This window comes from Passer domesticus, chromosome Z, assembly GCF_036417665.1.
Source record: "Passer domesticus isolate bPasDom1 chromosome Z, bPasDom1.hap1, whole genome shotgun sequence".
Lineage (NCBI taxonomy): Eukaryota > Metazoa > Chordata > Aves > Passeriformes > Passeridae > Passer > Passer domesticus.
This window is the reverse complement of record NC_087512.1, coordinates 37,384,643-37,399,233: the sequence shown is the minus strand read 5'-3', so window position 1 is coordinate 37,399,233 and position 14,591 is coordinate 37,384,643. Positions and strand designations below refer to the sequence as shown.

General features: G+C 36.5%; 1 protein-coding gene across 4 annotated transcripts in view; it reads left to right on the top strand.

Annotated features, from left to right (window-relative positions):
* Window positions 1-14,591, top strand: part of LOC135289238 (transducin-like enhancer protein 1) — a 72,410-nt gene that overhangs the window by 14,987 nt on the left and 42,832 nt on the right. For 2 of the 4 annotated variants that reach the window (XM_064402680.1, XM_064402678.1), the window contains exons 5-6: window positions 6,954-7,016; window positions 7,833-7,937. The exons of 1 other annotated variant lie outside the window; for it this stretch is intronic. In XM_064402680.1, the coding sequence (XP_064258750.1) occupies window positions 6,954-7,016; window positions 7,833-7,937 (168 nt within the window). The remainder of the gene's footprint in view (window positions 1-6,953; window positions 7,017-7,832; window positions 7,938-14,591) is intronic. One more of the 4 variants, XM_064402679.1, reaches the window with a different exon arrangement.

Sequence of the window (14,591 nt, the reverse complement as noted above, 5' to 3'; positions counted from 1 at the left end):
GTTGCCGTTGGCTTTGTTTCAAGAGGACTTAGAGCCGTAACTGGGATGGGCAGTTGTGTACAGTAGTTCATTGAGAGTTACACACAGCCTCTCTCTATTTTTATAAAGCATTGAAATTAGACATCTGAAATATATCCAGTCACTTTACACTTGAATGGCATCCAAATCTGTAGTAGGTATTTGGCAAGTGTAGCTGTTGTCTTATGCATCATATGTAGCTTATGTTTAAATTATTGTGACCTTTCTGTAATTTAAATGAGCATCTAAGAGGATTCAGATAAAAGTAGTTTAGGTACTGAATTAAAGCCTCTCTAATTTCACTGTGGAAACTGTGCATCATTCAGTGTCTTTTTAATTTTGAATTATTATTCTGTTAATATTTCTGCTACTTCTTCCTTTCCCCACTCCCTCTTGCAATACAGTGGTCTTTTGGTTTTTTTATTGCTAAAGTTTTTTCATCCCAGTCTTCTGGGATTTTAATATAATTTTGTGGGTGACTGATCTCACAATTAAAATGAGTAGTACTAATGTGGGGCAGAAGGAAAACTTATGTTCATTAATTTCATGTCATGCTAAAATGAAGTTTATGCCCAAAATACAGAGATTTTTTTCTGTTGCTGAAAGGAATGCTACCCATTGCTTCTTGTCAGATTGAATATCAAGTATCTGTTGAGAATAAACCTTCTCATTCCTTCTTCTTGGTGAGAGTATTAGTGATGACAATGTTTATAATTTAAAATACAGTTGGAAGGCCGACTTCCGCAGTTTGTCACAGGTTGGTTAATACGGCAGTAAAAGGAGAGATGGATGTGGCTACTTGTGCAAGTCTATTACTCAGGAGGCCTGTAAATTTGATTGGCTGCTGCAGTTCTTCCAGAATCATTGGATTTGAGAGCAATAGAAAGATAAGATATCCAATTACCCAAATGATTTGCAGGGTTAGCCAACGTTGTCATGGAAACGCAAGTTGGAACAAATTAAATTTTAAGCAATAAAATAATCTTAAAGCACGTCTGGGAACAAGAAAATTTGGCAGTGGCACTTACCTGAATTGAATCTTAGCTTGACACGCTGTTGTTTGACATTGATATACTGTGGGGGCCTAAACTTTTAAATGGCATGTTGCCTTTATTTTTATTTTTTTTTTTCTTTTGCAGCCATGGCCAAATGGAATGTAGTGTATTAATTTTAAATAAAAGGGCATGCATAATATATGCATATCTCTGTGCTCAACCTGGATTCAATAACTCATGAATAGCAAAGTTCACAGAATGCTAGCCTTAATCATTTGAAGCTTTTGAATGTTTAGGTTTTGAGATTTAATTATAATTCCAACATCCCCTCATCCCCTGAATTCTTAACAACTAATTTTTGGAGGTGCTAGAGTCTTGCTATGGCAAGTACTAACAAAGCATGCAGAAAGCTAAGTACAGTGAAATACAGAAAGATAAGCTCAGTGAAATATGGTTTTTTGTTTTGTTTTTTTTTTTTTTTTTTTTTTTTTTTGTAATTGCTCTCTGAATGTGTCTGCTTTCTCTTGTTTTCGAAGGTCTTGATCACAAAAAGAATAATGGCTTTGTCATTTGAGTGCACTGCTTGTTTCAATGATTCTGTTGGAAAAATTAAAATTCTAAATGGATATTAAACTTCAGCACAAGACTAAAATACAGTTTCTTATTGCATTTCACAAGTCTTTGGGTATTTGAATGAGTTTTTGCTTGCAGCATGGATTAAAAAAAATGGGCAAGCACATCCCAGAAAGAGGGCTTTTATTCACATGCCTTATAGACAGATGGAGATGAAAACTGGGCTGAGGTCAAGCCATTTGCAGCATTCTCATAGGCTTCGATTTTCTTCTCATCCCCACCACAGATAATCTCAAATGATTCAGTAATGACCAAAAGTGCAACATTGACCTTTCCTCCCCAGTGGATTACTGTGTTACATGCTGTAAATGGCAGGAAGTCCATTTTGTCCTTCCAGGAGGAGTTCAGTGTTATACTTGGCTTTCTAAGTCTTGAAGGTGTAAGCAGAGGCAGAGTGCTTAAGAATTACCTTCTAAAGCGTTTGTGAATGTGTTTTAGCAGCATATTCCTTTCCATGCATTAAAGGCTGATTCTCTGATTCTTTTGCTTGAAGGGAATGAATTAGGACATGCTTCTTTGGTATTATCAGAACATTGGTGTTTTTTGCTTTGCTTTTAATCATGTTGTTCTTAAGCTGTATTTTTCTGAATTTATTACAAATTTGATTTTCAAAATTGGATCAAAATAATAGCATAAATGAAAATGTAGTAAATAAGAATACATAAACCCATCCTTCAGATCTGGTGATAGAACAGTGCTTTCAGATCTGATCTAACTTAGTGATGCTGGAAGTTCAGTGCAGGAAAGAATAACAAGCTTCTGACTTAAAATGGACATTTTTAGCTAACCATTGCTTTGTAAAATAGAATCTGGAAGGCTTTGATGCGTCTCAGCGATAATAATGGAGCAGCTGTTGCAGCGCAAGTGATTGCTATAACTAATGTGTTCTAAGGTTTAATTTTTGTCTTAAATCACCATGGATCCTATAGCTGAAGTTAGTCCTGGGATATGTATTGGTAGACACTGGTTGGAGCTAACCCAAAATTACTCCTGTTGAAATTCTGAAGCTGAAAGGGGATTAACTAATTCTCCTCAGAGGAAGACTGTGTTCTTCACTCAGAAGTTAAACTGCTGGTTCCTGCAAGCTAGGGCTTCTTACATCAGAGCTAAAATACACGTGGGTGTTTGTTATGCTGTGAAACAGAACAACAGAACTTGAATATTTGTATTCTACTTCCTTTTAATTTCGTTGTAAAAAATCTGTTCTTTTCAAGAAATTGTGGTGACTTGGAGCTTTGGAAAGTACAGGCTACCAATGGGCAAAATTATCTGGAACAGACTGCTGTAAAGGAAAACAGGTCAATACGTTTTTCTAACAATGTAGAAGGAAAACAGAATTAAATTCTACAAACAAGCTTAAGTCCACAGTAAAAAGCCTTATTTAAGTGTGTTGTATTTAGTAGCTAGTCTGGCTGCTTTGTTCTTTGTCATTATGTTAAGAATTCACTTTAACAAGTGTGCAAGACAAACTTAAGTACAAACACTTGAGTTTGGCAATGGTTAGGTCAAAACATTTAAGTCCTTAACTAAATGGAACAGAGGCAAAAAATTTACGCAAGTGAAGACAAAAAAAATCCATCAGCTCAACTTAATTTTACAAAATGCAGCTGAATTCCTTCGTGTTAATTTTTAATGATACTTCAGAAAGGAGGGTAGCACTTCAGTCAGGGGTCTGACAAGCTAGTCATTTGCAAATAAATCAAAAGACAATCATTACAGCAGCAAGAACCAGTGAATGATGTAGTTTTGTTATTCTTTGATGGGCCTCACACTCAAGTTCTCTATTAAAAATGAATGTATTCAAGAGGCTCTGCATTAAGAACACAAACAATTAAGGGCACTTCAGATGCTTTGCTAAGAGCTGCCGTAGAGCTCAGAGGACTTCCATAAGAGATGCAGGCTTCTGTAGCCTCCTTTAAGGAGCCACAGAACACGAGCAATTAGTCATGTTTGCCTGTGTTTGAGCAGCTTTCTGCAAAGTTTCCTTTGTTTATTCACCCTTAGGACTTCTTTATATGTCTCAAGATTAGCAGTTAGGTAGTAGTTATGTTATATCTGAAGGCCTCTAGAAACAGGAGATAAGTACCTTTATTTTAAGACTTTCAAATTCATGAGCCCCAGGTCTGGAGGCTTCCTCTAATGACACTAGTTACTGATGTCTAGTCTTGATTAATAAAACTCTCCTTGACTCTTTCAGAAAGGGGTTTTGCTTTCCGGAATGAATGTGTACACACTCACAGGCACACGCGCATGCATACTCAAGGGTATTTCACCTTAAAAATTGTGCATTGTCTATTGAACTGTTGCATTTACATTTAAAGTAACTCCTTTTTTCTCAGTTCTGAAAACAATCTCCTACAATTCTTGATCAGCAAAATTACATAAATTGTACATTGAAATTTAACTTTGACAAATTGCTAGAAAACAAAAATATTTTTAACATGTTTGTGAATGAATTTTTTTTACTTAATATTAGAGAGCAGCAAACAGGAGGTGCATTAAATTGTATAAATAATGTTAAGTACTTAAAACGTGTGAAAACTCTCTTAAACAAACTGCCTTTTAAATGCAAGCAGACTTTTTTATTATTAATAGAATAGTCATTTCCGTTTTCAGTGTAGATGTCTCTTAACTGGCACTTGTAACAACAGCAAGAAATCTCAAAAAAAACTTATGTCATGTACATTTAAGTTTATCTAGCAATGTAGTTGAATTAAGGTTGCTGTTCATATATGGTCGTCAATGATGCCCTGCTTTGGTAAATTCAAACTACGAAGAATACACTTTTTTTTTTCTGTTCTGACACTAAATCAGGTGTGATAATACTGAGAAAATAACTTTAACAGAAGATTGGTGTGGAAAGGGGGAAAGTTGATTATGTCTTAATTTTTAGAAAATAAATTAAATATCTAACTGACTTTCATTGGAGGACAATTATAACCAGATGTACATGATACTGCATTTTTATCTTACTCTTTGATGTCATGTATGCTATGTTATTAGTGTAGCTCAGATATTTGGGATTTGAGGTAGAAAACTCCAATAATATGGACAGCTTGCATGTTTTACAGACTCTACTAAAAATAGGATTGCATTTTGTTTCCTTATAAAAACAATAAGGAAAGTCACCTCAGAATAGGGAGACTTTTATGTGACCCATACAGGCCAAAGAACTTTGCAGTAGACAATGAGTTTCTTACTTTATTCTTTCTTGATCCCCTCTTGTCACCTGCTATGATTCATACTTGTTCTTGTCTGAAAAACAAAGTTAATCCCATTGGTCTAGGGCAATTAAGTCCTTGGATCCTAAACATCTTAGCTAAACATCATCCAAACAGATTGCTATGCAACAGACAACATTTCCACGGCTGATGGAATACCAGCTGATGGATACCCTGCTTTCTGGCGAGATATACTAGGTATGTGGAAAAATGCCCATTAGTACATGTGTTTGGATTTATTTTTCTTTTAACAGAGAAATGCCAACAGATTTGGTAATAGTTAAGTCTGATAACCAGTAATAGATAAGCTGGTAACTTCAAAGTGTTGACTTTGCTATTATGTATGTAGTACTGAATGCTAAACGTGGAATTATGGATGTTTTATGGTTGTGGCCCAGACAGAATGGAGAAGACCACTGTGGTACTCAGTGAAACGATAGGTGTTTTAGTTGAGATTAGAGATATCTTCACACTGTTGAAGGGGGCAAAGATTTCCTGTAAAGCAACTGTCACTTCATTGCCCTTAGTTAAGGCAAACTTTTTAATCCTCAGAAGAAACCATCCCAGAACTTCTTTGGAAGCTTCTGAAAAACTATATAGTTTTGGGTGTGTCAAATATCAGGCTTTGGTTGGGTGGAGTGCTTCATGTCAAGAGAGATGAGGTGTTTTACAGGTCTAGATGCCATCCTGTATCTTCCCTCTGTCTGTCAGAGATTTGCAAGGAGGTGTTAAAGATTGGTAATTATGCTTAGATCCCAAATCACCTGTCTCCTGAGACATAAAACTAGAGGGTTGATTTTTGTATCCCAATTATTATGTGACTGATGTATAAAGATCAACATAGCACAGTGTCTTCTTAAAAAACCTCAGAATTATGGGAAGGTTCAGGAAAAGGCTTGGCAGAGAGTTAACAGTTTTAGTCTGATTTAAGTGAGTTTATCTTTGTTCAGCTTTAATACTCGTGATTTCATAGAAGACCTAATGATTCATAGTAGTGACTGCTTGTTTCTTCTGTATTGAAACATAAAAAAAACCCTTAACTAACCAAGAAATATCTTTATGGGTTAATTGTACAACAGAGATGGACAGGAGCTGTTCAGTGTCTCTTACATAAACTGTGTTCTTGTCTAGGTGCTGATTTTGGTTTTGTGCAACTGTGCTACAGTGACTGAAATTACGGTTTTAAAGGAAGACTGAGGAAATTGTATAGGTAGTTTGAGGGTTAATTATAATAGTGGTCCTGAATTATGGGCAGATGTATGGGTCTGAAAGGCTGTAAACACAGATAACACTGAGTAATGAGAGAAAAAGATCCATTTACCTCACCAGGATTCCAGGGTTTAGGTTGACATGACAAAATGGGAGATACAGAAGTAAGATATATGAAGCTATTGAAAAGTGGAACTCAAACTCTGTCCCGCTGTAATCTCTCTTGATTTCCCTGAAGGATTGTTCTGTTCTCTTATTCCTAACCTTTTTCTCCTGGTGTTCATGGTTTCACAAATTTGCTGTTCATAAGATCCCATTTTCTGATCTGTTTTTTTCCTTGTTTGCATTATTTTAATTCTCTTTCAATATGGATTTTAGAAGTCTGTACTTTTTGTTTCCATTCTTACTCTGTTTTAGTATTTCTTTTGTATTCCCAATGGTACATTTGTCATTTTACCTTCTAATAGGCAGATAAAATTGATCATGAAAGAAGCATTTTTCTTTTATTCTTCCTGCCTTCATGTTATGCTGCTTGATAATTTGAGTAGTAATAAATCTATCTTTTAAAAGGCTTTATCTTGGAGTTAATGGATTTCAAAAATGCTCTGCTTATTAATGAACTATATAAGAACCAGATTTGTGCCTAAATGTGTGTACAGATTAGATGTTTTAGACATGGCAGATGTCCTAGAGTAGCTAACAAAATCTCTTTCCATGTCTGGCCTTGTATATTAAGTATTTATATTTGCAGTAGTATGAAAAATGCATAATATTTTGTTACTTTCATTATTGTCTGAAATAATATAATCCTTTAGACTAGTTAATATGTCAAACCCCCTAAAATGCAGTTTTTAATGGAAATACTTTTACTCTGTAGACAGAAATCGCGAAGAGATTGAATACAATTTGTGCACAAGTCATCCCATTTTTGTCTCAGGAAGTAAGTAAAACTGTTCAACTATTACAGTGTGATTATGTTGTTTTTCTGTTTGCAAATTAGCTAGTTTTAAGATGTTAATATTATCACAATACACAATGTGTGTATTGTGTAATGTAAGGAACATCTGTTATAGCTGAAGTGTGCAAACCCCCTGCTAATTTGATCTAACAAATCTGAGTTCAAACTGGTGACAGTGGCTCAGCCTCATTCATTTCCTGAGGAGAGTGGGAGTCTGTAAAATAGTAGCAATACAAGAAAATGCTTTTTTTTCTAATCATGGTGATTGTTTATTAGATATTGAGTTGTCAAGTGTAGATCTAGTAAAATACGCATGCTTATGTTCTCTACATAATTTATATCAAAGGTGAGTGTTTTGCTCCTATGCAAAACACTATTTAAGTTGTAGACCTACATTTAATCTGAATGACTGTGATTTTAGCATGTTGTGGGCAGCTTTTTCTTGTTTGAAATTTCAGTTGGCTTTGCTACGTGGGCACAGAGTCTATAAATGTTAAAATTGAAACTAATGTAAAGAAAACCTGTCAGCTCAATTAAAAATGATTATTCATTTGCCAGACAACTAATAATGAAGGGACTTAGGGGAAGAGATAAGTTGGCTGCCTTCAGGTCTCTTCTTTCCTTTTGAGCAGGTAAAAATAGGGCATTATTACCTTTTACCTGCATGAGATGTCTTGCACTGGGTAGCATGGGCTTCTGCTGACAAACTGGTTATTCAAGTGTGTGTGATCCTGGTTTGATATGGTGTAGTAATACCTTAACACAAATTCCTCCTTATACCCCTTCTTCTTTCAACAGCATCAGCAACAAGTGGCCCAAGCTGTAGAACGTGCCAAACAAGTGACCATGGCTGAATTGAATGCCATCATTGGGGTACGTGGCCTTCCAGGTCTACCTCCTACAGTGTGTATAACTTGCTTTCATATCTTACTGCTTTGCTATTTTTAAAACAAACCTAATGTTTTGATTTCTAACATTGTTTTGATGCCCAGTATTGCTGAAGTGTTTTTGCTTCACACAGATTTAGCGGAGATAAGGGTAGTAGCTTGTCAGAACATAATTTTGGCCAGCAGTGCTGCATGTAACAAAACTTCTCCTGCAAGAAATAGAGTTTTAGGAGAGTTGCTTGTTTATTTATGGGTATTGTATGTCAGTTGAGCTAGATACTTTTTCCTCATGCTTTTTGTGACACTTGAGTTCTTGGAGCTTATACAACTATTCATTCTTCTTTCTTTCCCTTTCTTGTGAATCTTTCATGAATTTTAAATTAGCAAGCTACTGAATAGAAACTTCACTTGCTTTTGAAGTAGTATTAATTGTCTGACACAGTGTTCTAATAGCCTTTCACCAAGAATGTGCTTTTAAATATGCTAAAAAAGTTAATACTACTTGCTTGTGACTGGTTGTCAATCACAAGTCATTTGCTTTGTATTAATGAACTTTTTGAACCATGCATTCCTTCCACTGTATGAGTTCATTTCCCTTGCCACTAAGTCTGGAATATTTCTCATGTTTTCTGCCCTTCTGACTAAGTAAAAGAAGTAGCCGAAACAAGAACCTGTCCTTTCTGATTTTATTCATATGTGAGTGCCTTGAGCAGATTCAAATTACTCATTTATCAATTTATGTTAATTGCTTGTGAGAAGATGCCCTGCTGGTCTTTATAGTTCCCTCAGACGCTTTGTAATGATAATTAGACATGCTGCTGTACGGATTAACAGTGCCATAGTCCAATGACGTCTACAGACAATGGAACCAGTTAATCCATCTGTGCTTAAAATTACATCCCAACTGGAGATGGAAAAAAAAAATAGGGAGAGAGGGAGGATTAAAAGAATGAGCCTCAGCTTGAAAATGCTCCTTTCATCAGTTTCTCAATTGCAGATCTGCAGTCGGTTTGCCTGTGGTAAGCTATTGGCAGTCAATTAGGTGAAATAAACTGGGAGGGTGACCTTCATTTCCTTTTAATAGCTTTTCCTCCCTGAAATGGGGAGCTTCAGTGGATTTTCAGCTTAAATTTTATTCAAGCTGCTTTATTACACTTGACAGATTAGCTTTGCATAAACATACCCCCCCTTCAAATCTGTGCTGTTTTTCCTTCGTATCAGATTTTGACTGTTACTTAGTTGATTTGCTAATCACATCTTAGAAACCCACACAATTACATCTGTATTTGTCAGAATCTCCTCTGTGCTTTGCTTGTGTAATGAATTAGTTTATGAATACCTGATTTGATCTTTGAAATATGCCTCATGTACATTTGTGGTATTCGATTAGCAAAGATTAGAGAACTGTACTTTCTTGCATTTTTTAAAACAAGTTGCTTCTTAAGGACGAAAATGGAATGGAAAACCCTTCATTATGAACTAGTTTCAAAGAAGAACTTATGCAGGAAAAGGAAACATATTAAAACATATTTGTAAAGATTCTTTCTTGCCTTAAAATAGTGCTACTTAGACAAACCAATTTTTGCTATCTCGAGCATGTCATCTGCTTCTTTTTAATGTCCACACAATACAGTCTTAAAAGCCATAGGATCTACAAGTACCACATACAATTAAGAACTTTAGGAGTTTTGGGGAGCAGGGAGGGAAGCTCTTTGGAAGCAGGAATAGTAGGCTCTAACATTTTTGTTTTATAATCATCTAAGATTTACCTGAAGAAATACTTTCTGTGTCTTTTGAAAGACTCCTGAATGATGCCATACAAATCCAAAACTGCGAGTGAGGAAATTAACATGCTGGGCACAAAATTTGACCACGTAGGTGCCCGCATTTACATAATGCCAAAATTAGATGTATGTCCCAGTGATCTTTTACAGTCTTATTAATCAATAGTTACCTTGTGCCGCACAATAAGTTTCATGCTCTGACATATGCTTGGTTTTGTTTGAAAGGGACGGTGTATGTCCTGAAAAATCTGAATAGCATAAAATCAGACTGACAATTTAGTGGACCTTTGCTCCCCCTCGCTGAGCACTCAGGGTGTCAAGCCCTTTCCCCAGAGGGGAGGACACATCAAAAGCCTGTCTGTTCCTACAAGCGGCAGCTGCACCGAGGGTGAGCACGGCACAGTTTGATAGCAGCTGTCAGTATTGTTCAGGGGCCCGACTTAGTGTAAAGAACAATGGAAGGGCCATGCTGCTAAAGTGCAGTGTCTTTCAAGATAAGAAAAGATATAGTAATTTAACGGTTTAGACACCTATTATGGGCATGAAAGATCATCAGACTTCTTTTCAGGGTGCAAATAGGCTGGACCAATCTGTAACAGCAGAAGATGCAATTGAGGGACTTCTGGTGTCACACTACCTAAAATACATGCATATAATAATTCTTGAGGATGGGGAGGGAAGTTTTATTTTGCTAGCTGGTACTAACTTGCCTGGTCTCTCTTGACTAAATAAAATCCTTCATTTTTGCCAGGATTTGACTTTTTTTTCCCTCTTTCTTTCTGTCCTTAAGGGCCATTCTTTCCTGACACCCGATGATTCAAGCGTTTCCCAATAGGTTTCCTTCAGTTAGACAAATTCATGTTACTCCTGTGCAATGTGTGAATTCTAGAAGGGAACAAAGACTTTGGAATTACTGGGAAAAGTATTTTGAAATACAAAATAATTTTGAACTATATTTTATAAATTTTATTTCCAGTTGAAAAGTGGGAAGCCTATTAGAGGACAAACTATGAGGATAGAAAATTATAGTCTCACAGGACCAGGATTTTTCAGAGAATTTGACTACAAAATCAAAAGCCAGGGTTTGGAATAGGTATATATTAAGCACGTACAAAACAGAATGAATAAATTGACACATTTTTTAAAGAAAGTAATACAGTTGGACTCGGTGAGCTTGCAAGCAGTGCTAATCCTCTGTGTTGATTAAAAAGTCTTTCTTCAGGAAAAAACCCTGGATGATGTTTGGTTATTAACAGTCATACTCCTGACCTTACAGTTACCCTACATGTTCTTGAAGGCTTTTACTGTCAGCCAGGGGTTAGCAGTGTGGCTAAACAATCTCCTTTATTTTTTTTTTTTAATAGCACCATTTAATATTTATTATATTAGAGTAGAATGAAGTAGCAATTTTGCTAGATAAATAATGAACAAAGGAGAAACCCTAACTAAAAGGATAAGTGCCCCCATTAACTCCTCGGCCTTGCTGCAGCTGCAGGCAGTGTCCACTTCTGCAGTTGAGGAAGACTAGATCATTGTGTGAAAGAATTAGGTAGACTATTATGGTGTAACTTGAAGGCTTGTTTTGGCTTTTTTATGGGTGTTTTGGGGTTTTTTGTTTTTCACTTTTTGCTTGGTTTTTTGCAGGGTTGTTTTCTTGATATATGTGTCTAGAAAATAACAAGTTCATGTTAGGTAATATAAGTGACAGTTAAATTGGTATGTCTAGGTGTGAACCATGGAAGATTAGATTTACTTTCCAATCAATAATCTAGTTTTATGAATCAAATATGCAAATATGTGAATGAGAAATACAAGCAGCAAACAGGAAACTTTCTTCAGCACGGTATTTTTCATGCATGATTTCAGCATACTACTAAGAAGCCAGGTATGTCTTATTTTTCCTGTTGAGGTGGGTTGCTAATGACTTAGTGAAATATGTATCTTTTGGACTGACAGTTCTCCTGAGACAGATTGAGTTGTTGGCCTCCGTGAGGCCTCTCCACTGTTGCATGAGGTGATTGGCTAAAGGATTAGCAAGATGTGGGATTATTTTTTTCTCTCTTGGCTGTGGTTGCCAGCTATCTCTGGGATTGTAGTGTGTGAAGCTTAAGAGGATGAGGTTAACCTCTTGAGGGTTTATTCTTATGAGTGTGTAGTTAATCCTTAGAAAGCCTATAAATAACTAGGCTGTATGTTTCATTATAAAATAGAAATACAGACTAGAGCAGAAATGAATGCAGAATTTAGTGCAAGGGAAGAGCTAAGCAGCTGTAGCATTACTTTAGATCCTTCTCAGGCATGATCTGCATTATGTGCTGAGGGAGGGGAAATTGCCTAGTTCTTTTAAATTAAATAAAATGAGATCTAGTGAGCACAAGGCACTCTCCTCACTTTTAACATAAACTCCATAACCACAAGTTTAAATTACTGAACTCTGGCAATAGGAGCTCTATTGTATAGCAACATGCTGGGTTATTCTTCATATTTTAGAACTCATAGAAACCTTAGTTTTATCCTAGGATTCATGGCAGTTACTTTTAGAATATAAAGCCTCCAACTTAGTTTACCAGTTTAAAGTAGATAGCAGGGGAGGAAGATACTTGCCAGCATGATAGGGGTGTTCTCAAAATACCAGTCCCCAGACAATGGTCAGATTTTTGCTGTTAGTGTCACTAAGCTTGGAGGAAAAATATGGAGTGGTATTGATAGGTATTAGTAGCTTGACCTACTCAAAAGAGAAAATCTGGGAGAAGGTGTATAAAATATGAAAGAATGGCATTAATTAATTTGGTTTCCTCTTGACACCTCACCTCCACACACTCACTCTCTCTGTGGACTGATGGGAAATGAAGAATCTTGGAGCAGTGATACAGAGGAAGGTAGTATCTAAACAAGGAAGGTAGTGTCCAAACAAGACAATTTTCTGCAGAAGAAGGTATTCTCAGTCATTCTGGAGAGGGCAACACCGCATCCAAAAGTCAAATGGAATTGAGTTGCAGGCCAGACCTCCCTTGTCTTGCAAGGCTTCATGTGGCTTGGATGGAAAAAGCTTCACCTTGGATCTTGCCCAAAAAGAAAAACAAAAGAACTTCAGGTGGCTCTCATCAAGATCTGGTATCCAAACTACAAGTCAATGGTGAGACCAAGTATACAGTGCAAATTTGTGAAGCGTAAGAGCTTTCAGGAAAGGAGTGAAAGTATGATGACCGTTGAATAAAAATATTGTTAACTAGTGCGAAAACCTGAAGATATGCAGCTGCAAATGTGGATGCAGAGAGAAGGCAGATTCTTATGAGAACATGTGAGGTACCAAATGTGAGTTGGTACCTCTTGCTAGATTCCTTTTTATTGAGTGGGTGTTGGGGAGATAGTGTGTACACTTGCAAAACTGGTCTGTTTTTCAGCAGAAATGAAGTAAGTTTAGTGGTAAAATGTATGTGTGGTAATGGTGAAAAAAAGAAAGTCTGATTGGAACACGTGGTTTCGAGAAGGGTTAGATAGAAGGATTTGATATTGAAGAATTGATTGATACATTTTGTGTACTTGCTTCCAAATGGTTCAGTTTAGACTTGTTTAGAAAGAATGTTTTTTGTGAAATATAAGGGACTGAAGTTGGATACAAGTGCTGGAGTAGTGCAGTTGAAAGCAAGAATTTGCAGAATGTGGTTGGAGCAGTACATGTATGTATTCATATATGTAATTAGTACAGGGTAAGTTATTTAATCCTAGAGGGATGTATTGCTTCCTCTAGAAAGTGATTTAACTCTTGATTCAAGTGTATAAGGAGAATAGCTTACCTGCTTTGAACATAGTGTTAAAGTGGATAATAGTCATAAAAATGAAGCTTTTAGGTAAAAGAAGACAAAATAAAGAGATGTACATAATTTTTCTCTCTTACAAATGTCTGCTTTGCTTCCATAGTGAGATATGTAGGGGAATTGGAGTAGATAAAGAGTCAGTAGGCTGAAATAAAATGTGATGTAACCTTCAGTACTTGTCTGGAAAGTAGTTGGAAATATTGTATGTTGGGAGGAGGAAGGAGTTGAGTGGGAGAGCTGAATTGGTTGGTGCAGACAAAAGAAAACTGTATATGGACTGTGTATGAGGAGAAATGAAATGTAAAGAAGTTAGTTGAGTAAGGATGAAGGATGGTTATGTTCATCAAGCTGTCCCATCCCAATGTGAGTAGGAGTAGAGAAAGTTGTTGGGAGTTAGTATGTTGAATGATGTAGAGCTGCAGGCTGGCCTACTTTGCAGTATAAGTGGTGCAAAGAATGAACCATAGAGATTTTGAGAAGGGAAACACTGATAAACTGAGGTGAACTAATTGCCACTGCATGGATGGGAGTGATGTGGACTGCACAGGCAAAATATGCTTCTAACTAGGTGCCAGTGTCAACAATGGGGTCACTTGAGAGTAGGAAGGTGCAGAGAAGATGCAGATGGAGAAGAATGGGAGGACACAAGTACTGTAAATATTAAACATTAGAATTGTACAAGAAAACAGCAACCTGCTTGCTGTGTTTTTCATGGAAGAAGAGCAAGACAGACTTGGGATAGGGTCTGTGTGGGAGGACTGGACAAGAAGCTTGCTTTCCTTACTCTTGAATAGGGAGAGGCTAGCGTAGGCAGTTAAGATAACTTCAGGAAGTAGTAAAGGCATGACAAAGACGTTTCAATTGTTTCAATTGCAGAATTTTTGGTATCTAGTAACTGCATTATTTTTGAATTTTTCAGAGTACTTGCTGAACTGCCAAGATCACCATCTTGTATAACAGTTAATTGCCTGAAATTCATACACAACTGCCTGAAACAGTATCTCGTACTATTTATAAAGGTGCTGGCTAACTGGCTTTTCAGATTGAGTACTTACAAGCAACAGTAGT